At 44.2% G+C, this 27,648-nt stretch overlaps 1 protein-coding gene across 2 annotated transcripts; it reads left to right on the forward strand.

The window, feature by feature from the left end:
• Nucleotides 1-27,550, forward strand: LOC106598799 (TSC22 domain family protein 2). 2 transcript variants are annotated; one of them, XM_014189806.3, is made up of 4 exons: nucleotides 1-2,445; nucleotides 13,022-13,096; nucleotides 25,083-25,134; nucleotides 25,756-27,550. In XM_014189806.3, the coding sequence occupies exons 1-4, from the start codon at nucleotides 674-676 to the stop codon at nucleotides 26,191-26,193; spliced, it is 2,337 nt and encodes a 778-aa protein (XP_014045281.3). In that variant the 5' UTR covers nucleotides 1-673; the 3' UTR covers nucleotides 26,194-27,550. The 2 variants fall into 2 exon arrangements, with proteins under 2 accessions (XP_014045281.3, XP_014045285.3); XM_014189810.3 differs by lacking the exon at nucleotides 13,022-13,096 and having other exon boundaries at nucleotides 2-2,445.
• Nucleotides 27,551-27,648: the final 98 nt, after the last annotated feature.

The following is a 27,648-nucleotide window of genomic DNA, read 5'->3' on the forward strand; positions in this document are numbered from 1 at the left end:
CATAACTAGCCTAGGCTAGCTAGCCATCTTGACAAGAATGAGGGAGGTAGCCGCTGTTCGGAATTTCAGTTCCCTAAAGTGTGAAATAGAGACGATTTATTCTTGGAAATGTGTTACATATACCTTTGAAACAAGTGTTAGTATTGAATCGTTTTAAGTTCGTAAGTCAAGAGGGGAGAGGAGACTTGTTCCGAGAGATGTCTTACATACTTGTCCCAACGTAAAGGAGTGTTGTTGTAGCCAGCTAGCTAGTTGAGTGGAGAGGTACGGGCCCGCTTCACAGTCGGACTAAAGTAGCTGCCGCAGCTGGGGAACTATATCTGCGACAGCCGCCATCTGACAACTACGGGGTCCGGACATTACTTTACTGAACAGGCCGGTACGGACGGATCAAAGCTTTGGATCAGTTATCGAATTACTACTTCTATTGGCAAACGCTGCATTGCTGGACTTGGAAGGGTTGGTCTTCAATGTTATGAACTCGTAAAATGCAACAGGAGACGAGAGGAGGAAGGAACAAGGATGACTCATACTCCTCTTGATAATAGTTAAAAAAAACTTACATCGATGCAAATTCGCTGTTTCAGATAGCCAGTTGTCAGCTGATATTAGCTAACTCGCTTGCTTTTAACGCGAGACATTTAGACGGGAGTTGTGAACGCAGGCTCTCAAAATGTCTAAAATGCCGGCTAAAAAGAAAAGCTGTTTTCAGATCACAAGTGTGACACAGGCTCAGGTGGCGGCCAGCAGTGCCACGGACGACACGGAGAGCCTGGACGACCCAGACGAATCACGGACTGAAGACGTGTCGTCGGAAATATTCGATGTGTCCCGGGCCGACTTCGAGCCGGAGGTATGTGATCGAAGTTCGTCTGAGGAAACCCTAAACCATGTAGGGGAGCAAGAGGCACCCGGTGTTATGGCCCCACCGCGTAGTGTACCTAAAGTTGGGCAGATACCCGCAATGTCGGGGCCTCCAAATGAAGGTTTTTCTATTCGAAAGGCAGGAGTGGCAGGCTCGCCTCATGTTAGCCAGCAAACACTGGGAAGTGGTTCGTCAAGCGGCCTCCCTATTGCTCAGTCCGGGCTCATGCCACAGCCTGCCCCAGTGGCCAGTTGGGGGGTTACAACAGTGTCAGTGAGCACATCCCAGCCCGTAGTGACTAGTTTAACCCCTACTTCTACTACGTCATCGACAGCAAGTTGCAGTTCACGTTTCAGGGTCATCAAACTTGACCATGGTACTGGAGAGCCCTTCAGAAAGGGCCGATGGACTTGCACAGAGTTCTATGAGAAAGACTCAGAGGGTAACACTGTGGTTAACAGGACTACGGATAACATTAGGCATGCCAATGCGTTTGACCCCAGCGCTGACAGGGACAGCGGGCTGGGGTTGACGGGTGGTACGGTGGTTGCACCGTCGACTCACTCCGGCCAGGGCCTAGACTCCATAGTGGACGCTGCTGCTCTTAATGCCTTGCACGTTCACCCAATGGACACACTGCAACAGCAGCAGCCCCACCACCAAAATTACAACATTGGGCAGCCTGGAACAGCCACACACAGCACTTTCCCCACCAACAACCTCATGGCTGTCCCTGGTCAGCAGCCAACGCTGAGTACTATCCAACCCGCTGCCAACCAGAACCTTTTTTCTGTGGGGCTCAACGGTCTTCCTCAAAGTGGCATTCACATACAGAAATCCCCAAGCATGACCCCTGCAGCCCAGACCCAGACGCTGGCTTACCCTCCCCAGCAGCAGGCCATGCTACAGCAGCTTCCACTGGGACAGCACCTGCCCAACCAGCCCCCAGGCCTGCCCCAGAACCAGGCAGACTACTACCAACACCAACAGAACCAGCCTGGCATGCAGGCAGTGGCCTCAGCCGGCCAGACCCTCTATGTGGGACAGACTGTGGGTCAGGGCCCGTCACTGGTCATGACTCCCGCCACCGGGGTTCCGATGCTGGGGCAGGTAGGGGAGATGGCAGCGGTGGGGGGAGGAGGTTCTTTACCTGTCAGTCAGCCAGCTTCAGGCCTGATGGGTGGAGGTGTTGGGTCATCCATGGTACTGGGCGGAAGCTCTACTCTGCAACAGCTTGTAGGTCAGTATGCCCCCACGGGTATTCGTCAACCCGTCAGCCTCCACCCTTCGCCCCCCGGCACCCAAAACGTACCCACCATTGTGCCCAGTGCCTCCAGCGCCACCACATTAGCCCCCACTGTCATGCCAAACCTGACTGCCTCCTTGTTGCCCGGGAAACAGGCCCGCGATGGCAGGGGGGCGCAGGGCCTCCCGGCGGCCGGGTTCAGCCATGTGGAGGAGGGCCAGCCTCCCGCCTTCTCCGAGAAAAACCTGATGAAGATCCCTGAGAGCCTGCAGCTGGCCAACAACCCCTCTGTGAACAGCCTGTTTGGAATAGCCATAGACGGGGACGAGGACAGGTAAGCCACCACCTTTCACCCTGTCACAGTTCATTTATCATATGGAAGGGAATAACCTGGCTAGAAAGTCAACAAAATGCTGTCGGGCCACATACTGGAGACTCTCAGGGGCAGGGCCATTCAGACGCATGACTGAGGCCTAGCTAATAATAGCTATTGTGAAACAATAGCTCAATCTCATATGTTGAGGTTTAAAGCATTTTGGCACTGTTTCTCTCTTTTAAGCAGTACAATAGCTTGTACAATTAAGGGCTTGTAAGTAAGCATTTCACTGTAAGGTCTACACTTGTTGTATTCGGAGCATTTGACAAATAAAGATTGATTTGAATTGGCAGGCTTTTATAGCAGTGTGGAAAAACATTGCAGCTGTGGAGTGGTTTTATGAAGCGGGGGGGGGGGCATAAGCATGTGTGTGTGTGTTCACGAGGGGGAGGGTCTGTCTTTGAACTCATGGCTGCATGTAGCATCCAGCCAGCCAGCTCCCTGGACATGTAGATGGACTGGAGATCTCCTATTCCTTTCCTTTTGTCACGATGACGTCTTGTTGTCAGTGGTTTGGTTGGCGTGGCTGGACAGACAAACGGGGCTTTCTTCCAGGGCTCTGTTCAAAAGTAGAGCACTATGTAGGGACTAGCGTGTCATTTGGGATGTAGCATAGCTGTACATGGGAGTGGAGGGAGCAGAGGGGCACACAGGAAGGAAATATGTTTCTCAGTAGGCAGACTCGAAAGGTAGAGTGTAGCCCAAGTAACCCCCCCCCCCCAACTTAACACCTGGGTTAGATAGCAATGAGCATACATTATTAACTCCTTACTGGTGTACAGAAGTGTGTGTACTCGTGTTGCTTTGATGTATTCTGTTTTCAGTTGTTAGTCTAAATACATTATTGCTGACTTGACCCAGGCTAATCTCCAGCTATCCTAATTCTGTTGCCATCACACGTTAAAGGTCCAATTCAGATGTTTTTATTTCAAAATCAAATCATTTCTGGGTGTCAATTAAGTACCTTACTATGATTTTATTATATTGACATGGTCAAAAAGAAACAAAAATAGCTTCTTAGCAAAGAGCAATTTCTCAAGCAAGAATTTTGCTAGGACTGTCTGGGAGTGGTCTGAGTGGGGAGGGGAAAACTGAAAAGTAGCTGTTATTGGCAGAGGTTTGGAACTCTATTTCTTATTGGTCTATTAACCACTTTATCGCCTGGTGATGTCACCAGGCCAGACACAACTCCCGTTCTACCAAAAAAGGCAGACATTTCAGGTGGTTCCCCCCCCAACATAATTTTCACTATTTCACAGTACACACGTACATCACAGGCAAGTCACGTTTTTGACTGCACTCGGCCTTTAAGGCAATTTCTAAGTCGATGGCCTCTGTAACAAACTTGCAAAATAAGCTTATAGCCAGCCACCTTCTACACTGGAGGCTAGATATTCCTTTTGTATTAGTCCTCCTGTGTGCTTGACCTGTTTTAACAAACAAAAAAAATTGTTAGCTCCTGACCTAGAAAAAGGCTTCCTCGTTGAAGTATAGTGGAGGCTGGAGCTGGTGTTTTGCCACATTTCATGCTATCATAATTTCCATTCACTTAGCTAGTAGACCCCACTTAGGAAAAGGTTCTGAGAGGATGGGCTTGGAGTTGGTGCAGTGCTGTTGGGTGTTTTTTTGGGGGGGGTAAGTCTAGCCAAGTGGATTGCTCAAGGACTGTTAGGCTGTATGATGTGTATACATTTGATACAGGAGTCAAGTTTAATTTTTTTTAGATGGGCCTACAAACAGATATATTGAAGGATTGACTACAGTCTGGCATAGGAGCTTTACAGATGGTGACCTTTGACTGAAAATAGTCGTTTTAGTGTATACAGTTTAGGAACTAGACTTCAAAGCAGATGATCACATCCTAAATTATCATACAGTTAGGGTTGAGGGGGTTAGGGTTGAGGGGGTTAGGTTTGTCGGGGTTGTTAGGGGTGAGAGGTGTCACTCACACTTCCTGTTCATATGCTAAAACTTTCAGTTCCTGAGTTGAGTGCTCGTCGGGGTCGGCAAGCGTTAGAGGAAACCGTAAAGTGCCTCAAATCTCTTGGTGGTTTCCATATACCGGTTTTATAGACTGAAATATAGCCTAGACTAGGCAGCAGCACAGGCATTTTGTTTTCGGTCGCATGTCCTAGATACCTACAATCGTTTGACCTTTTTTGTTGATTTACGAGCCCAACTTGCCTTACGGGCTTTTTCAAAAAATAGTTTTTGCAGCACATGTTTTTTTATTTTGAAAGCTTTGGTTCTGCTCTTTGTTGATTCATGAGCTTAACTTTCCTTTTTAGCCTTTTGAAAAATAGATTTTAGTTGTGTTTGAACGTGTAAGTTACCCAGTTTTGCTATTCCTAAGTTGCTGTGTTTAAAACGGCAATGCAGAACCAGAAATCACTACTAGTTGTCACGTTCTTCTGCCATACATACTTTTTTCACTCTCTCTGCCTGAAACTTAATCGAAGCTCGTTGTTGTCAGTCACCCACCGTCCCTTGTCAGGAGCTGAGTGGCGTATGAAACTGCAATGCCTCAACCAAAACCACACTGTGGCCCTGGCTGGCGAGACTTGGCTGTAACTTTGCATCTGTTTCAGTGCTTCCAATGCAGTCATATAGCTGTGGCGCTGTGCCACGGCAAAATAATTTTCACCACGGCCCAAAAATATGGAACATGGAAAAAATATTTCTGCTGGGGCACACGTTGAAGATGCTGTAACAGTCCACATTTATTTTTCCTCTTCAAACGAAACGAGTAATAAAATAGGAAAATCTGACAACCCCGTAGTAGAATAGTTGATTTACCTAGTCGGCTTGTTGTGTGTTCTATGCCAGATAAATATTCAAGTTACGAGTGCCTTACGGAAACAATTACCTGACTCGAATATAGGCTGCAAAAACAGGCCCCGTGACCTTTTAGGCTCCGTGCTTCACATTTTTCCAGAGGAAATGCTCTTCTGTTCTGTGCATTATGTACCACTCCAGTGTCTTTTGTGTCAGCGGGGAACATCCTCTGTTGTAGTGTCTAGTGCCAGGCCCCTTGACTGACTGACAGGCATAGAGAGGCAAGGCAAACTGGCAGTTGTTGCTCATCAGTTAAGTGTTGAATGACATTTCTGTTTTGAGGTGACTGAGGTATTCCCAAAACTCTAGGAAGCCGGCGCAGAGTGAGTGGAGTTCCACGCTTCCTATTCTATACAATATTGTTTCCAGATTGGTGTTTAGGGTATGCATGTGAGCTATGTAGTAGGCCTGTCTCCCTTGTTTACATTAGGGCTATAACATCTAGGTCCAACTAACCAGTTGTAAGTTTGTTTCCCCATTCTCACAATAGAAATCAAATGCCATCAAAGATATTGGTGATATTGGGTTTGTAATTTGTTGCTGTGACTGCTACTGTTACTGTTATTGTAATGAGACTAAGTCATGATCTGATCTGTTTTGCACATTCTGCCTACATGTTTTAGAATTTGTAATGGGACATGGGTCCCCTTCCCTCATTAAATTGTTATTGTTTTTTTTAGAGTCAACTGTTGCATCATTCGTAAGGCAGTATCCCCCCTGCCAGTTCTTCCTGCAAGTGATTACTGTAAAGCTTAGCTGTGTCTTGAATCTTATCTTCCCCCCCCCCCCCCCCCCAGCCATAGATAGCCTGAAGATGGACGATTTAAACTGCTCTCCCCCCATTTATCTACTTTTTACTTCAGATTGACAGGCTGACTACACCGCTCGCGTTGCGTGCGCTCGCGTTGCAAAATAAATTTAGAAATCTGTTATTCAATTATTGCACCCACACTGCTCACGCGCGTCAACGAGCGTCTGCGTTGCCAAGGACTAAAATAGGATTCAGTTCTATTTCTGACGCAGATCGCGCTGCAAGTCCTGCCTCTCCCATCTCCTCATTGGTTTATAGAAGCAGGTACCCACGTGCCATCTCCTCATTGGTTATACCCACGTGGGTGATAAAGACGAATGAGGTCAGTGGCGGTAATGCACCTAATTTATGAAAGTTGCCAATCGCAATATAAAGTCTAGAATAAAAAGCCTGGAAGGAGGAGAGATGACTAGAAACGATTCGGTTGATCGTTTTTATGTGTGGATTAATTGGCGGAGTAGAGGACCTTGTGCATTTCAGGTAAAATAACAACTCCATGTTTATATCCCAGGACAAATTAGCTAGCAACAGCAAGCTAGCTAAAATGGACAAATTAGCTAGCAAGTACAAGCTAGCTAAAATGGACAAATTAGCTAGCAAGTGCAAGCTAGCTAAATTGCCATAAATGTTTAATGCTTTTCGACCTGTCCCCAAATTAATATAATTGGTGGGGTTTGTTTTGATATTTTAACCTGCGTGTCGTGATCACGTTTGATGTGGGGGGACAAAATAAATGTATGCACGATGCCGCACGCGCAGCCGGTTTGGGTTCCATGTTAGAGACGTTTAATGTTTGCCTGATGGTCGAAAAAGTTGTTGCAGAACATTTTGCAGCTTTATGCGGTGTTGTCAGAGTAACAGACATTTTAGGGGAAGATGTTTAACTAGATATACTTGTATAATGAACTGAGGCTATTTGCGTACAACGACAACAGTTTAACAACAATTGTAGCCTAATTGACCTTATGGTGTCAGTCACTCTGTAAATCACCTGGTGGATGGAATGTGTTATAGGTCTAAGTTAGCTGAGCTGTGCATCTTGACTCAGCAGCCCACTAGGAGACAAGGAGGGATTGACACTGAAATGAGCCAGTGTGTGGACAAGGAGGGTGTCTGGAGGGGGAGGGGGGGTTGACAAGGGTGTCTGGAGGGGGTGTTGGACAAGAAGGTGTGTCTGGGGGAGGGGTTTGTGTGTGTGGACAAGGAGGTTTGAGTGTGTGTGGGTGGAGGATGGGTTGGGATGAACTTTAAAAGTTTTGAGTACAATAGTCTGTTAGGGGAAGTATATGTATTTCATGTCAGGGTGTGTGTGACAATGAGTGGCACTTGGCCTTTAACCCCAGGGTGTCCGGTTATATCCTGAGGGACCTGGACCACCACTGATCACTGTGTCCTGACTCGCCTTCAGCCCCTGCTACTCATTTACAATGTACCTAAAGACATTAGCCTGCATCCAGCCCTATGTTCTTCACTTTCATACCATTCAGCAGGCCCTTTTGGCTAAAATGGGTGAACAGAATTAGCCTACCAACGTTAATCTTTGCACTCATCAGCCTCTCAAGTCCCGCCTGCCTTTTTCAACATTTTTATTGCTATTCTAAAAAAAGTGCATTGTTCTCTGCCGACCCACTCTGCCGGTCTCTCCATTGTCATATTTAGGTTCTCTTCTCAGTCATCATCTCTGCTCCAGGTACAGATTCCTGCCATTGTTTACAGAGAAAGGCCCGTCAGCCCTGGCTTCAGAAAGAAAGGCCCGTCAGCCCTGGCTTCAGAAAGAAAGGCCTGTCAGCCCTGGCTTCAGAAAGAAAGGCCCGTCAGCCCTGGCTTCAGAAAGAAAGGCCCGTCAGCCCTGGCTTCAGAAAGAAAGGCCTGTCAGCCCTGGCTTCAGAAAGAAAGGCCCGTCAGCCCTGGCTTCAGAAAGAAAGGCCCGTCAGCCCTGGCTTCAGAAAGAAAGGCCCGTCAGCCCTGGCTTCAGAAAGAAAGGCTCCTCAGCCCCTGATTTAATAGATTTACAGTACGTCACAAAGGGCTAAAGAAGAGATGTTATTTATGCACGGTATTTAGGTGAGTGGTGTTTTAAGTGATGTATGTTTGAATAGTCAAGAGGCCTTTCCTTTGCTCCACTTTCTTATCCGTGTAACTCTGAAAGCACTGATAGGTTGTCCAGGTAGGTTAAAGCAATGTCACAAACTTCATATCCGTAACTTTTCTGCCTAGCCTATCCACATCCTTACAAGAGTATGGGAAAACACGACATGGCCTATAGGACATACAGTGAGTCCAAGAAACCACAGTTCCACGAAAGTCAGTTCCCTCGACTCTCTCTATCATTTTGTTTTCCATCACCCCTGCTTCCTGATTTAGGGGCCTACAGTACAGGGGAACATTTCCAGAAGTGTGGCCATATTTATGAATTTACAGAGTGGGCATTGAGCCCCGTTCTCTTACTCCCCAACACCCCACTGAATTAAACCTGTGCCGCAGGGGGACTCCAACAGAGCGCTGGAATCTAAATAGTCTTGACCTAGTTCTGCCCAGGCTCTGATGGATGGGGCAGATGACAGATGGCCTCACCAGGAGAGATTGCTTCTTTCCAGGGCTGGGAATTGCTAGGGACCTCGCAATACGATATCGCCATACTTAGGTGCCGATACGATATGTCCTGCAATTGTCACAATTCTATACGTTTTAAGATTCAGTGTTCCTAACATATTGCTCACCATGTCTGCTGCAGAGGAACAAGAGAAATCTCACTATGTTTTGATCAGTCATGGAAATAAATAGCTAAAAATATCTTGGTTCGCCATTTTCAAAATTGGATAGAGAACAAGCTATAGATGGAAAAATACTGGAGTTTTGGTAGCAGTACAGCCGACTAGCGCAGAAATATTGCGATATTGTCAAAAAATAATATCCCGACTATGTAACCGAATTGATTCCCTCCCTCCCCTTCACAAAGTCCCTATGGCTTTTCACATGCTCAGTGAGTGAGGTTGCTTCGAGGTCCAACACCCTGCAAGCAAACCAACCAGCCACCAGGCTCACTCAAGGCGGTTCTGTGTGTGCAGGGGTGAACGCAGCCAACGTTTGACCCAGATAGAAATGGTTGACATCAATGGAAAAGAATGCCTGAAAAGGTTATTTTTGTTGAACCGGTTGTTCTGGGTCATTAGTTTTGCTTGAGGGCGGTATTGAGTTAGGTTAGGCACCTTTCAGCTATCAGTCATGTTGGAGCAAAGTTTTCTAGTAGTTTTTCAACCAATTTAGGCCTAGGAATTAACAGCTTACCTTGGGATATGGCTGTTATCTAGGCTACCTCAGCCATGGGCTGATGGGCGTGTTGCTTCATGGGTTGGGGTCTGTTAGTTTAGGAGAATGTTAAAACCAGTCATAATTGGGCTAAGGTGTCCTTTCAGTCGGGAGATTTCCAACTTGGAAACAGGTGAGGATAACCGCTCCAGTTCATCAGTTACATTGACGATGGTGTTCTAGAATCATGTGATCTAGGTTTGGGCGGTATACTAGGGTAGTTTGAAATACCGACGGTATGATTTTCAATATTGTCAACAACAACAAAAAAGCCTTGCAGGGTTGCGTGCTTTTACCAGCCAGGTAAGTTGACTGAACATATTCTCATTTACAGCAACGACCTGGGGAATAGTTACAGGGGGGATGAATGAGCCAATTGTAAGCTGGGGATGATTAGGTGATGGTATGTGGGCCAGATTGGGAATTCGGCCAGGACACCAGGGTTAACACCCCTACTCTTACGATAAGTGCCAAGGGATCTTTAGTGACCACAGAGAGTCAGGACACACGTTTAACATCCCATCCGAAAGACGGCACCCTACACAGGGCAATGTCCCTAATCACTGCCCTGGGGCATTGAGATAGATATATATATATATATCTATATATATCTTTTTTTTTTAAATGTATTTATTTATTTTTGACCAGAAGAAAGGGTGCCTCCTCCTGGCCCTCCAACACCCCTTCCGGTAGCATCTGGTCTCCCATCCAAGGACTGACCAGAACCAACACTGCTTAGCTTCAGAAGCAAACCAGCAGTGGGAAGCAGGGTGGTATGCTGCTAGCAAATGCTATGCCACTGCTTAAGTTAACAATCTAAGATGTGCCAAATAAATTAGATCCAGCTCAGGACTCCAGCTAGGCATTTGGTTTGCTAACTTGCAAGATCAATCAATCCCCTCCTGGATCAAGATCCCTGCTGCCTAAATGTGTTTTGTGTGTACAGGAACAGTATGAAGGTATGCCAGTCTGGATATTGCCCAACACTAATGTAAGCCCAGCTGAGCCCACAAACGACCTGCAGCAACTCTCTCTCCTAAGCTTGACCGGTGATGTAATGTCCTCTTTTACATGCGTGTGTGTAAACGGCTAATTGACCGGCATCGGTTAAATTATTTGAATTATATATTTTTTATTTTTTTCTGTGAGCTCAATGTGACATTGTTTTCTCCAGAGAGAAATTTGATCAAGCTGAACTGTGTTGTAGTTTCCAACAGGCCAATATTCTACATAGTTTAGTGCAGAAAACGTGGTAATGAATGACAATGACCATAATCCATTGCAAACCTACTTGTCCGGTCTAGGCGTCTTCTTGTCCGCCTGCTGTTTTAGTTTAATGTGGGGCAGACGTGGAGGGGGGAAGAGACAGAATGTTTGATGGAAAGGGATAGAGAGGACGTGGAGGGGAAAGAGACAGAATGTTTGATGGAAAGGGATAGAGAGCAGTTGTCTGCCTGCTGTTTTAGGGTAATGTGGGGCAGACGTGGAGGGGAAAGAGACAGAAGAATGTTTGATGGAAAGGGATAGAGAGGACGTGGAGGGGGGAAAGAGACAGAAGAATGTTTGATGGAAAGGGATAGAGAGGACGTGGAGGGGGGAAGAGACAGAATGTTTGATGGAAAGGGATAGCGAGGACGTGGAGGGGGGAAAGAGACAGAATGTTTGATGGAAAGGGATAGAGAGGACGTGGAGGGGGGAAAGAGACAGAATGTTTGATGGAAAGGGATAGAGAGGACGTGGAGGGGAAAGAGACAGAATGTTTGATGGAAAGGGATAGAGAGGACGTGGAGGGGAAAGAGACAGAATGTTTGATGGAAAGGGATAGAGAGGACGTGGAGGGGGAAGAGACAGAATGTTTGATGGAAAGGGATAGAGAGGACGTGGAGGGGAAAGAGACAGAATGTTTGATGGAAAGGGATAGAGAGGACGTGGAGGGGAAAGAGACAGAATGTTTGATGGAAAGGGATAGAGAGGACGTGGAGGGGAAAGAGACAGAATGTTTGATGGAAAGGGATAGAGAGGACGTGGAGGGGAAGAGACAGAATGTTTGATGGGATAGAGAGGACGTGGAGGGGGAAGAGACAGAATGTTTGATGGAATGGGATAGAGAGGACGTGGAGGGGGAAGAGACAGAATGTTTGATGGAAAGGGATAGAGAGGACGTGGAGGGGAAAGAGACAGAATGTTTGATGGGATAGAGAGGACGTGGAGGGGAAGAGACAGAATGTTTGATGGGATAGAGAGGACGTGGAGGGGGAAGAGACAGAATGTTTGATGGAAAGGGATAGAGAGGACGTGGAGGGGGAAGAGACAGAATGTTTGATGGGATAGAGAGGACGTGGAGGGGGAAGAGACAGAATGTTTGATGGGATAGAGAGGACGTGGAGGGGGAAGAGACAGAATGTTTGATGGGATAGAGAGCAGTTGCTTCGCGGTATCTCTACCTGAAAATACACGAGACAAGTTTATGTATAGTTGCTATTCAGCAGTCATAAAATAACGACTTATTTACTTTGAAGGACTACTAAAATAGTGTTGTTTTTTGTTGTCAGATCGCATAGACAGCAGCTCTATAGAGATGACTTGGAATTAAATAATAAAGTCATCAAATAAAACAGAAATATTCTATTAAAGTCATGTTAAATGATGAGCAGTAATGGACAGACACTACCAACATGAGATTTTTAATCATTGTTTTATGTTACAGCATTGAACCCGCGTAGTGCATTTTATGTATAACACTTCATTTTTTTGGACCAAAAACCGTATTTAAACAAAAAACAAAATAATTGAACCGAACAGACCTCAAAAAGCACTAATTGCTGGACACTATTAGTACTGCATGAGTTTGTATGCATGTTGGGTTTTGTATGATGCGAGACAGAACGTGAAGGTGGAGCTCCAAAAGTGTTTTGTGACAGAGTTTGTGCCAGAGATTTCTAGGAATAGAGCCTTGGCTCAATGTTCAGATATTCACACACATGCTGTACGGCGGGGGGGTGCACACGTGTAGTTCAGTTTATGGACATGGGGCTTTGGGGGGGGGGGGGGGGGGGCATTTCTCCGTCCTCATGGAACATGGTGTGCTTGTGGCCTCCAGAACCCCATAGTCGGGACATGGGAGGGAATAGTAACCATCTGAGCTCGCCCCCCTATCAACATAGTGGTTGGCAAAATAATTCCTTTCCTTCTCTGCAGAACTCAACACTTAAGCGATTTTACAGTTTTTGCCTCAGTTGCCTGTGCTGCATTCTAAATATTTTTAAGAGTGCGGGGTTAGATGTACATGTATTGTTTTTTCAACAGGCACTTCAAACCCCCCTCCCCCCCAGCAAGTTTTATTAGAATATTTGGGAAAAACGTACTGTGATCTCATCTTGAAACTGTGACAGCCGATTTACTGAAACAGCTTCAGGCACAGCCTCTGTCCTCCTATCTAGTTAACCATGCACACAGGGTGTTCTTCTGATTTAAGACATTTTAACAATACGAGATGGGTTTCTCCTTTTCTCCTGTCTTCTCTGATTCATCCCCTCTCTCCTTTTCTCTCCTGTTTTCTTTTGACTTTGGTTGACACAGGACCCCCTCCATGGTGTTCTACCGGGCCTTCCAGTCTGGCAGCAGGCTGCAGGACTCTAAGGCCCACAGTGATAGGTACTGTACTGGACTGGATGGGACAGGCCTGCCTGTGTGTGTTTATGGTGCAGTGCATAGCAGCTCAGTAACAGTGAGCTTTCCTTTGTGGATGTGCATGGATGGAAACCGCATGGCAGTGGGAATGTTGGCCAGCCAAACCTCTCAGCCAATAGGCCTACATCAGTAAATTTACATTTTAGTCATTTAGCAGACGCTCTTATCCAGAGCGACTTACAGGAGCAATTAGGGTTAAGTGCCTTGCTCAATGGCACATCAACAGAGTTTTCACCTAGTCGGCCCAGGGATTCGAACCAGCAACCTTTTGAGTTACTGGCCCAACGCTCTTAAGCGCCAGGCAATCTGCCTCCTCAGTAACACTAAGGCCTACTAAAGCGCATAAACAAACAGTTGTTCCCTGAACCTCCCCTCAACTGACTTACAGTCGTGGCCAAAAGTTTTGAGAATCACACAAATATACATTTTCAGTCTGCTGCCTCAGTTTGTATGATGGCAATTTGCATATACTCCAGAATGTTATGAAGCGTGATCAGATGAATTGCAATTTATTGCAAAGTCTCTCTTTGCCATGCAAATGAACTGAATCCCCAAAAAACATTTCCACTGCATTTCAGCCCTGCCACAAAAGGACCAGCTGACATGTCAGTGATTCTCTCGTTAACACAGGTGTGAGTGTTGACGAGGACACGGCTGGAGATCACTCTTGTCATGCTGATTGAGTTCGAATAACAGACTGGAAGCTTCAAAAGGAGGGTGGTGCTTGGAATCATTGTTCTTCCTCTGTCAATCATGGTTACCTGCAAGGAAACACGTGCCGTCATCATTGCTTTGCACAAAAAGGGCTTCACAGGCAAGGATATTGCTGCCAGTAAGATTGCACCTAAATCAACCATTTATGGGATCATCAAGAACTTCAAGAAGAGCGGTTCAATTGTTGTGAAGAAGGCTTCAGGGCGCCCAAGAAAGTCCAGCAAGCGCCAGGACCGTCTCCTAAAGTTGATTCAACTGCGGGATCAGGGCACCACAAGTACAGAGCTTGCTCAGGAATGGCAGCAGGCAGGTGTGAGTGCATTGGCACGCACAGTGAAGCGAAGACTTTTGGAGGATGGCCTGGTGTCAAGAAGGGCAGCAATGAAGCCACTTCTCTCCAGGAAAAACATCAGGGACCGACTGATATTCTGCAAAAGGTACAGGGATTGGACTGCTGAGGACTGGGGTAAAGTAATTTTCTCGGATGAATCTCCTTTCCGATTGTTTGGGGCATCCGGAAAAAAGGTGAGCGCTACCATCGGTCCTGTGTCATGCCAACAGTAAAGCATCCTGAGACCATTCATGTGTGGGGTTGCTTCTCAGCCAAGGGAGTGGGCTCACTCACAATTTTGCCTAAGAACACAGCCATGAATAAAGAATGGTACCAACACATCCTCCGAGAGCAACTTCTCCCAACCATCCAGGAACAGTTTGGTGACAAACAATGCCTTTTCCAGCATGATGGAGCACCTTGCCATAAGACAAAAGTGATAACTAAGTGGCTCGGGGACCAAAACATCGATATTTTGGGTCCATGGCCAGGAAACTCCCCAGACCTTAATCCCATTGAGAACTTGTGGTCAATCCTCGAGAGGCGGGTGGACAAGAAAAATCCGCAAATTCTGACAAACTCCAAGCATTGATTATGCAAGAATGGGCTGCCATCAGTCAGGATGTGGCCCAGAAGTTAATTGACAGTATGCCAGGGTGGATTGCAGAGGTCTTGAAAAAGAAGGGTCAACACTGCAAATATTGACTCTTTGCATCAACTTCATGTAATTGTCAATAGAAGCCTTTGACACTTATGAAATGCTTGTAATTATACTTCAGTATTCCATAGTAACATCTGACAAAAATATCTAAAGACACTGAAGCAGCAAACTTTGTGGAAATTAATATTTGTCATTCTCAAAACTTTTGGCCACGACTGTACAGTGGTCAGTATGACACTGTGCTAGAAAGGAAACTACTTTTCAGTCATATGAAGTCCTCTATTTAATCATCTGATTATTCCTATTGAACATGACACATCCGATACCTTTCCCTATCACGCCTACGTACAGAACAGATCATTTGCCAGTATATTATGACCTCCCCTACCCCTTTCAGACAGCTAGACGGAGGGTGCATTCAGGGGGGCAGGACATTCTTGAGGAGCATCCTATGAAAAGGGAACCACACCGTACCTTCAGAAAGTGTTCACACCCTTGACTTTTTCCACATTTTGTTGTCTTACAAAGTAGGATTAAAATGGATTAAATATTATTTTTTTTCTTTCAATGAGTTACACAAAATACTGTCTGTCTGTCAAAGTGGAAGAAAAATTCAAACATTCGTAAAACAATTATGAAAAAGAACGATCTTGATTAGATTAGTATTTAACCCCCTGAGTCAATACACGTTAGAATCCCCTTTGGCAGCGATTACAGCTGTAAGTCTAAGTTAAATAAAAATAGCTTTCCACACCTGGATTGTGCAACATTTGCCCTTTTTTTTTGTAAATTATTTTTTTTTTTTTTTTACATTCTTTCCACATCCTTTCTAAGCAACTATTTTCAGGTCTTTGCCATAGATTTTCAAGCAGATTTAAGTCAAAACTGTAACTCTGCCACATCCACTGACTTCTTGGTAAGCAACGCCTGGGTAGATTTGGCCTTGTGTTTTAGGTTATTGTCCTGCTGAAAGATGAATTCATCTCCCAGTGTCTGGTGGAACGCAAACTGAACCAGGTTTTCCTCTAGGATTTTGCCTGTGCCAAGCTCATGTCAGTTTCTTTTTATCCTAAAAAAACTCCTTAGTCCTTAACAATTACATACCCATAACATGCTGCAGCTACCATTATGCTGGAAAATATGGCGAGTGGTACTCCGTAATGTATTTGATTTGCCCCAAATGTAACACTTTTTATTCAGGACAAAAAGTTAATTGCTTTGCCAACATTTTTGCAGTATTACTTTAGTGCCTTGTTGAAAACAGGATGTGTATTTTTATTCTGTACAGGTGTCCCTTTTCACTCTGTCAAGTAGGTTAGTTTTGTCGATTAACTACAATGTTGATACAGACTTTTCTCATTTCAGTTATTGAACTATGTAACTGTTTCCTCTGGCAACTGAGTTAAGGACACCTGTATCTTTGTAGGGACTGGGTGTATTGATACGCCATCCAAAGTGTAATTTAAGAACTTCATCATACTCAAAGGGATGTTCAATGTCTGCGTCTTTTTTTTTCCTTTATTTTTTTTTTTACCCATCAACCAATAGGTGCCCTTCTTTGCGAGTCATTGGTAAACCTCCCTGGTCTTTGTAGTTGAATCTGTTTGAAATTCACTGCTCGGGATATTATAGATCATTGTATGTGTGGGGTAAAACACTCAGTCCATGCAACTTATTATGTGACCTTTTTAAGCAAATGATTACTCCTGAACTTATTTAGGCTTGCCATAACAAAGGGGTTGAGTACTTGTTGACTCAAGACATTTCAGCTTTTCGTGGTTTTATTCATTTGTAAAGATTCTGAAAAACATGAATCCACTCTGATATTATGGGATATTGTGTGTAGATCAGTGACAAAATATATTTAATTGATTTTAAATTCAGGCTGAAACACAACAAAATGTGGAAAAAGTCCAAGGGTGTGGATAGTTTCTGAAGGCGCTGTACAGGAAACCATATCTGAGGAGAGAGCAGCACCAGGATTGGAAATGAAAGCACGTCGTTAAAACAACGCTCAGCTGACAGACACCACTGAGGAGAACTGCACACATACATATGCAGTCATTTCAAACACCCGACCTCCCACAACGCTGTGTGCCTGAGCCACACTAGTACTAAAGCATTGATTGGCTGGCTGGCTGACTGACTGAGTGCTTTTTAACTGGGACGCTGCAATAATGTCATGTACTTCTTCCGTCTGGAAGAGTACATGCGGATTTCAGTTGTGCTGTGATTGTTTGGAGACTTTACTGTTACTGCAATCACCTGGAATGTCTATCTCTAGTTGGTTTACATCACCACCAGCAGCACCACAGGATGGCATCGGTGCCCTCGGCCCAACTTTCTGGTTAACTTCCTGTTTCTAGAGGTGCTGTATGTAGGGTGCTCCGTAGGCACACACACACACCCATGTGTGTCGGTTTCCACGGCAGAAGCGCAAACGGGCCAGGCTCAGATCATCTGTAGATCTCAATGGTTCCCTTGGCGCGGTGAGTCGGTATTTCATGTCAAAGTTCCCCCTCAGGAGGCTGAAAAGATTAGTCTGGGTAATATTTGGGTAATAGTTGGTTAACTATCTGCATTGACCCTTTTTTGCACCAACTTTTTTGACTCATCACATGCGCTGCTGCTACTGTTTTATTATCTGTCACGTTATACCTACCGTAAATTCCGGACTATAAGCCGCAACTTTTTTCCCACGCTTTGAACCCCGCGGCTTAAACAATGACGCGGCTAATATATGGGTTTTTCCCGCTTTCAAATTTTTTTTTCTCCAAAAAAACATTCTGTGACGTGCTCAGTTTTTTGCCGGCATGAAGCTTTCATTAGACCAATGAAATTGCCGAACGGGTTAAGGTCAAACAACTTTTTTGTTTACTGTTTAGATTAAATCGAGCGCTCTCAAACTTCCCATCATTCTGATTACGGTAGTCATTTTGTCACCCTCATCATGGCAAAGACACGGAGAAATGCATATGATGCAGCTTTCAAGTTGAAGGCGATTGATCTGGCTGTTGGAAAAGGAAATAGAGCTGCTGCACGGGAGCTTGGTCTTAATGAGTCGATGATAAGACGTTGGAAACAGCAGCGTGAGGAATTGACTCAAAAAAAGCCAACTAAAGGTTACTGCAAATTTTTTGTTACAAGCCGTGTTTCGTTAAAGCCTGTGTAAAGTTCATTTGTTTCAATGTACCGGTAGGCACCTGCGGCTTATAGACATGTGCGGCTTATTTATGTTCAAAATAATATATATTTTTTAAATTCAGTGGGTGCGGCTTATATTCAGGTGCGCTTAATAGTCTGGAAATTACGGTAGTTATCTGTAGATATCTACCTCGTACCTCTGCACATCAACTCGGTACTGGTACTCCTTGTATATAGCCAAGTTATCATTACTCGGTACTGGTACTCCTTGTACAGTGTATATAGCCAAGTTATCAATACTCATTGTGTATCTATTACTTTCATTATGTGTTTTACTTTTCTATTATTTCTCTATTTTCTTTCTTTGCATTGTTGGGAAGGGCCCATAAGTAAGCATTTAGCTGTTATTTCACACCTGTTTTACAAAGCATGTGACAAATATTATTATTATTTTTTTTTAAAGTAAGTTATTCAACCTAATTTTGAAACAGATTGTGCCCTGTCAACATGATTCCATAGAGATTGTTCCGATGTCTCTCAACATCATGCTTCACCGTTTCCTCATGTTTACTGTAAAGAGTACTATGGATGGATGCCCCATTGCCAATTCTCCAGACTGGTCCCTGTGTATCTGTTCATTTTTTTTCTAGTTACGAAAGGAATGTGCTTCCAGTCAAACATGGTTTTGAAAAGCCTTTCATGCTAGTAGCAGGTATGTACTCTCAAAGGTGTCAAGGTAGTCAAGTCAACCTGCAGGTACTGAACAAGTGGACTGGCCTTGCCTTTTGAGCTTCGTGCTGGTTTTATCGTAAGCCAAGCCGAGCCAAAGGCCCCAACTGGGCTTCTCTCCCTCACTGAAGCGCCAAAGTTACTGATCCTGGTGACCACTGAGGCAACAGTGGCTAGGGGCAAGGTATGACAACTATTCCAGGTTCCCACTCAGTCTTCGTCAATGTCAGAGCTCTTCATGACTGTCCACTCTTCGGTGGGTAATACGTCTTAGATTCACCTTCTCTTGAACCCTTGAGGTTTGAGCCGTCTCGGTCGTTCTGCTTGGAACACCAAACCCCAATTTGAACTCCATTTAAGCTCTGTCCGGTGCTTGAACAAGGTCAACTTTACAGAGTTGCGTAAGATGGGCGATAAGAACCCTTTTTTTCCCCCCAGCGGCTTTTTGTTTAATCTCAGCCCAACCCTTGCCCCTGTGGGCTCTGACGAACAGAGGCGAATTGACACCTTTACCCACGCAGAGCCGGAGAAGTAGCTTTATACCACCGATGGTACATGTTCGAAGTCAGTGTCTCGAACAAAGAGGGAGGCCTACGTGGCTTAGTTTAAGCCAATAGTTTCTAGTTATGTCAGAACAGGCTTGAGCGAACTTGTAACAGCACCTGGCCACATTTGTTTTGCCTTACAACAAAACTATCACCACTTCTAAGCGTAATTTTGCTTCTTGGACAGCTTTTTTTTTTGTTCTTCCTTTCAGACACTCATTGCTGCCATGGGCTTTGGTAACTAGTTATGTTGTTTTTCTTGGCCTATGTAGCAGTGTGTAACCAACCCTTCATGACTCAACACCAGCTTAATTAAAACCAGCTGATTTTGTTAATGCAGTTGATTGTCCAAATCATTGGATGGATGAGATGCTTTTGAAGGAAGCTGTGACTGTTCCACATCAACCATAAACAACTGCAAGCATCACAAAAATATTGTTGTTAGTGTCACAGTAGACACTCTATGTACCTTCTCAGATTATACCAGGGGTGTCAAACTCATTTTGCCACTGGGGCCAAATTCAAGACCTTCACTGAGTTTCGGGTGGTCGCACTGCAAGAATTATGAGTTTTCTATATAGATGCATAGGCCCACCAGAATGTCAAAAACGATACAAGGAAGGTATCGTATTAAAGTAGCTTAATTTGAGTGGGCACTGCCCAGACTGATCTATGATCAGCTGGTTTGTGGCAGCTCTGATTGGTGCTGAATACCACCATGGGTGCTAATCTAGCACTAGCTATCTTTGGCAATCCCCCAGTCCTCTACACTGAATAGCAGTATCTTCTATTCACTGTGCCTAATGGTCAGAACAGACTGTCCTCGTCGTGGTCACATTGACCTCTGCCACAGTCGCATAGTAAGACTCTACCATCCCCCTAAATATGTTGGGGGGGGGGGGGGGCGCGTCCACCACACCCCTGCCAGTGTCCACCACACCCCTAACCGTGTCCACCACACCCCTGCCAGTGTCCACCAGTGGCTGGTTTTATCCAGGCTCATCTTGAGCAAACCTGGAAGAACCACACTACTGTACTCCTATTTTATCCTGTAACCTGGGACTGTGCTCTGTCATGTTTGTCTTTTCTGAGCAAATGAATAAACAAACTCCCCTTCAGTCTGTCCCAGCATCTAAATCCGTAATGCTGGTATTAACCGTTTACGCCCAGTTAGGCAGTGTACATACTGTACACTCGCTAGCTAGAGAGCCCAATGTTTACATTAGTCATTTGGCAGACACTTTTATCCAGAGCGACTTACGGGAGCAATTAGGGTTAAGTGCTTTGCTCAAGGGCACATCGACAGAATTGTTTCTTTTTTTTCTTCACCTACTCAGCTCGGGGATTCGAACCAGCGAACTTTTAGTTACTGGCCAAAGCGCTCTTAACTGCTAAGATGACATGTTTAATTCTGGTTGTTTGATGTTGTGTAAGGTTTTATTAAAGTGCCAAAGGACCAGTGACACCATGGCGACAAAAGTGTTTGGGACTGGCCTAATCATGTGACGTAGGCCTAAACATGATTGCATTCATGCATTTTATTGAACAATTTCAACTGTTTTTAGTTTTTGGTCTCACTGGCATGGGACCAGTCTGGAGATATTTGGACTTGGGGCACACGGCGAGGTCTGTGCTTTTACAGAGCAAGAGATCCGTCTGGTCAGACCTTTTTGAAAACTTGCAGGAAACTTATAGAAGGCCTGTGTGCACACCTGGAACTAAACAATTAAACACACATTGAAGTTTGTCTTTTGCCTGCTTCAAGTCCCCCCCCCCGACAGTGGGGACCTGCCTGGCTTCGCATGTGTTTGCTTTAGCCTGCCTGGTGGACCAGGTGGGCAGGGACAAATACTTTCAATACGTTTCTATTAGTCCCATTGCAACAGGCAAGCACAGATGGAGTTTATTATCATTTTCTTTTTACTATTTCTAATAGTATGTGTTTTGGGGGAGTGTGCCCACTGCCTCCACGCGTGTGACATGTTTGTCTTATTCTTCTGTCTTCATTACCCATCATCCTCTTGTCGACGAGCTCAAAGAGGAGATTTAGTGGCACAAATGATGTCACTGGACTGGCTGCAGAGCTAGGAGGGCATTCCTCTGTGGAGAAGCCTGCTGATGTTAATCTGCCTGTACTTCCGCCCTTCTTGGACAACTAAATTGGATGGTGAAAGAACAGAATGTCTTGTTGTGCTCCAGGGCCATCCAACACTCATTTTGAGGGAAGCACTAAGTGTGTGTGTGTGCTCATTAGAGCCTGAGACATCAAAAAGCAGCAGCTGTCTTACTGGGTTCCTAGCCTTCTAAAGTGTGGATCACAACAATATGATGACCGTTGTAGAATGGCACCGAATGTCAACTCATGAAATCAGTCCTTGCTGATAAAGGCTACCACATCTGGTGGTCAATACTGCATGTATATTTATATATATACACACACTCTCTCACTCTGTGGGCAGTTTTAGGTACACCACCCGGGTCACGAACATGCTTAGTTCCTACAGACAGTCACGTAGCCATGGTTTGCTATATAAAGCAGGCAGACGGGCATCGCGACATTCAGTTACTTTTGGATTGAACGTTAGAATGGGCAAAACAAGTGACCTAAGCAACTTTGAGTGTGGTAGGATCGTCGGTACCAGGCGCGCCGGTTCCAGTATCTCAGAAACGGCCTCCTGGGATTAACACGCACAACAGTGTCTAGGGTTTATAGAGAATGGGGAAACAAACAAAAAACAGCCAGTCAGCGGCAGTCCTGTGGGTGAAAACAGCTCGTTGATGAGAGGAGAACGGCAAGAATCGTGCAAGCTAACAGGTGAGCCACAAACAGGCAAATAACGTCACAGTACAACAGTGGGGTGCAGAAAGACATTTCAAAACGCACAACTCGTCGGTCCTTGTCACGGATGAACTAGTGCAGCATACTACCACACCAGGTGCCACTCCTATCAGCTAGAAACAAAAAGTGGGTCCAGTGGAATCACCCACACTGGACAATTGAGTAGAAAAACAAATCCCGGTTCCTGGTGTGTCATGCTGATGGCAGTCAGGATTTAGAGTAAGTAGCATGAGTCCATGGCCCCATCCTGCCTGGCGTCAACGGTACAGGCTGCTGGTGGTGGTGGTGTAATGGCGTGGGGAATGTTTTCTTGTCACACTTGAGGTCCCTTTTATACCAATTGAGCAATGGTTCCATTCCCTGACGAATCCAGGCTGTTCTGGAGGCAAAGGGGGTCTGACCTGGTACTTGATGGGTGTACCTGGTAAACTGGCCACTGAGTGTATACTGAGCATTTTAATCAGGAAAATATCTTGCATGTCTTTCAGATTATTTAATTGGCTAAGATAATAAATTAATTTTTATAGTTAGTCGTTTTAAAGGTGTAGCCTTCATGTATATATTAAGCATGACACATCATGTGAACAGCTTTGAAAGTAATGCTGTTTGTCAAATGTTGGCTGTATGGTTCATATGATATATTATCAATGTCTTATTTCATGAAACCACACAAATCCTTTTTTTGGTGTGGGTGGGGTGGTGTGCCCCTTTACTAAACTTAATTTGAACCTGCATTCTCGTGCATTGCCAGCCTAACCTACTCCAAAATGCATGCGCTCAATAGGCATACATGTTACGGGTACTCAAAAGCAAGGTGATAATTGCGGATCCATTCCATTTTACTACTTCCCCTGTTTTGTGGTCATTCTCACTTGGATACATGCTGTTGACCTGAGTCATAAACCACCATTGCCATTTGATTTATGATTAGTCGCCTAGTAATACTCTAGCTTTTTATTATTATTATTTTTTTTATTTGTTTCTATTTGATTGACATGATTATAAATAACTGGATACATTTACCATTCTCTCCCTGCATGTGCATCAAGGTGAAGGTGACTGCGGGAGCAGTGAAATGTATCCCCGCCGCATACTTATCAACCCATGTCGTGTGCGGGTTCATGTTACATTTTTCCCGATGTAGCCTTTGTGATACTTATGGCCTCCAGTGCTTTTGTAGTGTCCTTTCAATCTATCACGTTCTATGAAAGAATACTCTCTCAACCATGCGCTACACACTATCCTATGAGCTACCGTGCTCTCCCGGTTCTCGTAGTTATTCCGGATCATTGGTCCATTACAGGGAACGACGCGGGTAACTGTATTGCTCATTACTTTAGTTCCACCGTCGCCCGTTTTCGATAGTGGAGCATTGGTTTTAAGTGTGTCGTTGATGCGGACTGGGTCTGTAGTTGTCGTTGGATATTTTGATTTTATATTTTCTAAATTAGGTTGGAAATGTGTTTTCAGTCGGATGTTTGGAATACGTTTTGTGCACACGTTCGATAAATGTAGACTACATTTCCAAAAAGGTCACGGTGCAGAATTCACACCTGTCGTTGAATGAATGCATGTTAGTTTAGTTTTTTTCATGCATATAGATTTGCCTCAGCCATGGGAGTACAACAATCACACACACACACACACACACACAATTATCGAGGCACAAAAAAACAGTTGACTTATTTTCATTCAGGTTCTCATAACTGATGGACAGGTGTCACAAGATGTTAAGTGTAGTTTTGTCAAACTTTTACGTTGCACGTTCATCTCGTGATATATTTTAATCGCACAGTATAGGAATGTGAGTCGTGGCTCCATTTTAAAGACATTAAGAAATCGCCCCGCCATTTCCTGGTTGCTAAAATTCGAATTGTTAGCTTAATTTCAGTTTGACAAAACTGTAGTGTAGAGAATTATTGTTTTGAAGCTGGTGTACAAAACCAAAAGTAAAAGATGCATAAACAAAACTTAAATGGGAAGGATAGAAATAGTGTAAATAGTTAAAGATCTATCGCTTCTAAGACATGCTTTCAATGAGAATATATAACTCACATTTCCATTTGAATTTTGTCCGGTCTTCCAAAAAGTTACATATTTCAGCGTTAATGCGGCCATATGGCTGGCCTTTCTCCTATAGGCTTTGCTGTGACCTATATTGAACTGTTGTCTAGGTCACTGCTAGTAGCTTAGCATGCTAGTAGTACTAGTAGCGTGCCATTCATATCTTAATAGGCTACCTTTTTAATATGATGTTTTACTCAATTTACTGCATTTGAAGCACTTACTATGTATGATAGAGTTAGGATATTTTGAGGAATAATATGGAAAAAAGTTCATGACTAATCAACCTGGTCTCAGAGCATTTTGTATTATTCTGTTCTTAAATCTGAGACACAACATTTAGTATTATATGTTATGTTTCATATGGTATGTATTAATTTGTGGATGTCCATCACCCATTTCATATATGTTACAAATTTACAATTCGTATTTTGTGTTACGAATTCCAGCTAGCCAGCTAACGTTAGCTAGGCTAGGGGTTTGGGTTAAGTTTAGGAGTTAAGGTAAAGGGTTAAGTTTAGGGGAAGACTTAGTTAACATGATAAGTAGTTGAATGTAGCTAAAACGTTAAAGTTGTTCGTGATGAGTCGAACTCACAACCTTTGGGTTGCTAGACATTCGCGTTTTACATCCACCCTACTTTTAGTTTTTGCTTTAAGTAACCATCTGTATTCATGTAACATATCATACTAATTTCAGTGACCCGGATTTACATTTACTATGTTACGTTTAGTCTATGAGACCAGGCTGGGCTACTAGGCTACTTTTCCCTTTACTTTCATGATCAACAGGCCCGTGGTATCTCTCAGGTTTCTAGTGTCAGAAATGTTAAAAGTTAAAGAAACCTTTTTTAAAGTGTATGAAAAGTAATCAATAATTAGTGAAAGAAGTCTGTCTAATATTCTCCTCTATTCCTTTTACAGTGCCTCTGGAGCCAGTGTTGTTGCCATTGATAACAAAATCGAACAGGCGATGGTAAGTGTTTTTATTTAATCATTCATTTTATGGTATCATTTGCTTTCATTCTTGTTTTAAACAGTCTCTTGTTGAAATCTCATTGTTGAAATGGAACTACTGTATTGCAAGGAACAAATCTCAACTCATGTCATGTTTTAGGTTTCTGGTTTAGGTCCCTCCTTGGTACTTAACTGAAACTAAAGTAATTAAAGTAATTTGCCATCTAGAGACTCCAACTAGTTTCCCTGGTCTGAGCCAGTTGCTGACTGAGGACGAATACAAGCATAAATTGTGGTCTGACTTATCGCTGACTTCATTGCCCCTCCGGGCCATTTTTGTTTGTGAAATCATCATGTGCCTACAGGGTTTGCTTTGTTCAGTTAATGTACATAGGCTAGTTGTTTTCTGCTCTGTCTTCTCGCATTGGCTGTTAGCGAGCTAAAGACCTAATAGCTTGTTCTGTTCTTTCCTCCCACAAAGGATGTTAGCGAGCTAAATGCTAATAACTTGTTCTGCTCTGTCCTCCCACAGAGGATGTTAGCAAGCTAAATGCTAATAGGATCTTCTGCTCTTTCCTCCCACTGAGGATGTTAGTGCGCTAAATGCTAATAGGCTGTCCCCTGTTTTCTCTCCCTTCAGGACTTGGTGAAAAGCCATCTGATGTATGCAGTGCGTGAGGAGGTGGAGGTGCTGAAGGAGCAGATCAAGGAGCTGTTTGAGAGGAACTCTATGCTGGAACAGGAGAACGCCGTGCTGAAATCCCTGGCCAACAGCGACCAGCTGTCTGAGCTCTCCGTCCGGCCGGCCGCCACAAACTCCTCCTGCAGCACGCCTCCCCAGCAAGGGGTAGGCCAAGGCCAGCCTCAGCTCCAGGCCCAGCCTCAAACGCAGCCTCAGCTCCAGGCCCAGCCTCAAACGCAGCCTCAGCTCCAGGCCCAGCTTCAAACGCAGCAGCCTCCGCTTCAGCCCCAGCAACTCCAGCCCCAGCAGGTCCAGCCTCACCAACTCCAGCCCCAACCCCAGCTTGACGCCAGCCAGCCTTTGCTGCAACCGCAGCCCAACGGCAACTCCGCTTGAAGTGCATCCTCCCCAGCAGGAGAAAAAAAAGCAGAAAAGCACCCTCCAATTATTCTAAATTAGCATACGAAACAACAAAAAAATGATATTGTCTTGTTCTCCACCAGCTTGGCCACCACAACCAAGTGCAGTGCTTCTGTGCCTGTTTGGCTTTCCCAGTGTTAATGCAATCATTGCGCGAGAGGGACGGGGGCTTTTCTTATGGGGCGCCATGCTGGAGCCTGGACTGGTTGAGTGCTGTGTCAGAGCCTGTGAACCAGATCCCCCCCCTCCCCCCACCACAAAGGAGTTGTGCAGCTCACATGAGAGGATGAATCAGAGCGTCCCAGAGATTTTTTTTTTGTTGTAAGAGATGTATTTTTAGCCTTGCTGTTTCATGTTGGAAGTAAGAAGTGGGGAGAGATCTATTTTCGGAGCCGCGCCGCCATTTCTTCTTCGACGTTAGTCCAATCCATGCATCAGTCTAAAGTTCTACGGTTAATGTTTATTTATTACGGGGCTGCTATTTTCATGAAAGGAACAATGTCACAAAAAAACTTTAAAAAAAAGAGCCTTTTTTTTGTCATCAGTGTTTAAAATAAGTCTGTACACACAATGGGCAGTGTATTACATTAACCAGTTGAATATGTAGGCAATAATAAAGAAACTCTGACATACGTCTAACACTAAACAGGCAGTTTTACAATGGAATTGTTTATCCGCACCAGTCAAGATCCAGTTTGAATGTACATTTTGTATAGTGTAAAGTATTAAGAACATAGCAAGGTTTGTACAGGTGAACACCAAGTCTTCTGACAGGAAATCTGAACGTGAATCTGCGGTAGACTATTTTTAACAAACTTCCAATCCAATTGCTAGTTTCTTTGTCTCCAAAATGGAGCATTTATTGTCATACACTCGTGTCTTCTTGTACATGTGTTTTTGGGGTGGGGGGAAAAAAGCTGTGAAATCGTTCATACCTACTTTGTAACCAAAGATGCAAAGCTGTAATTCGATTTATTATTTTGTAATGCGCACTTCTGTATTTTTTTTTCTTCTCACTTTCACAACAAAATGTTTTTGTTGCTGTTTAGCATGTTCTGCATGATCTGTAATCTTCAAACCACTTTCTTACCTCATATTTTTATTCAGCACTCTTATTGTAAGATAGTCTGTGAACAATGTAAATGGGGAAAAAGACATGGAGACAAAGAGCTAGGGTTTTGGTAGAGCGATACAAACAAGTGTTACATACACTAGCTACAGAAAATGAAGTGAGCCATGTTTTGTTCATTTAAATGGTGTTTGAATTTCATATGCCAATAGTTTTGTTACATTGCAAATTTAATGTATTTAAATAAATGCAATATTCAGATTCCATTTTTTTCTGTGAAATTACTACCCATTAGAAACTACAGGAGACATAATTGAAATTGTCACAATTGTATGTGTTATTAATTTCTCTACATAAATACA

This window comes from Salmo salar, chromosome 03 (assembly GCF_965601325.2).
Source record: "Salmo salar chromosome 03, fSalSal1, whole genome shotgun sequence".
NCBI classification, from domain to species: domain Eukaryota; kingdom Metazoa; phylum Chordata; class Actinopteri; order Salmoniformes; family Salmonidae; genus Salmo; species Salmo salar.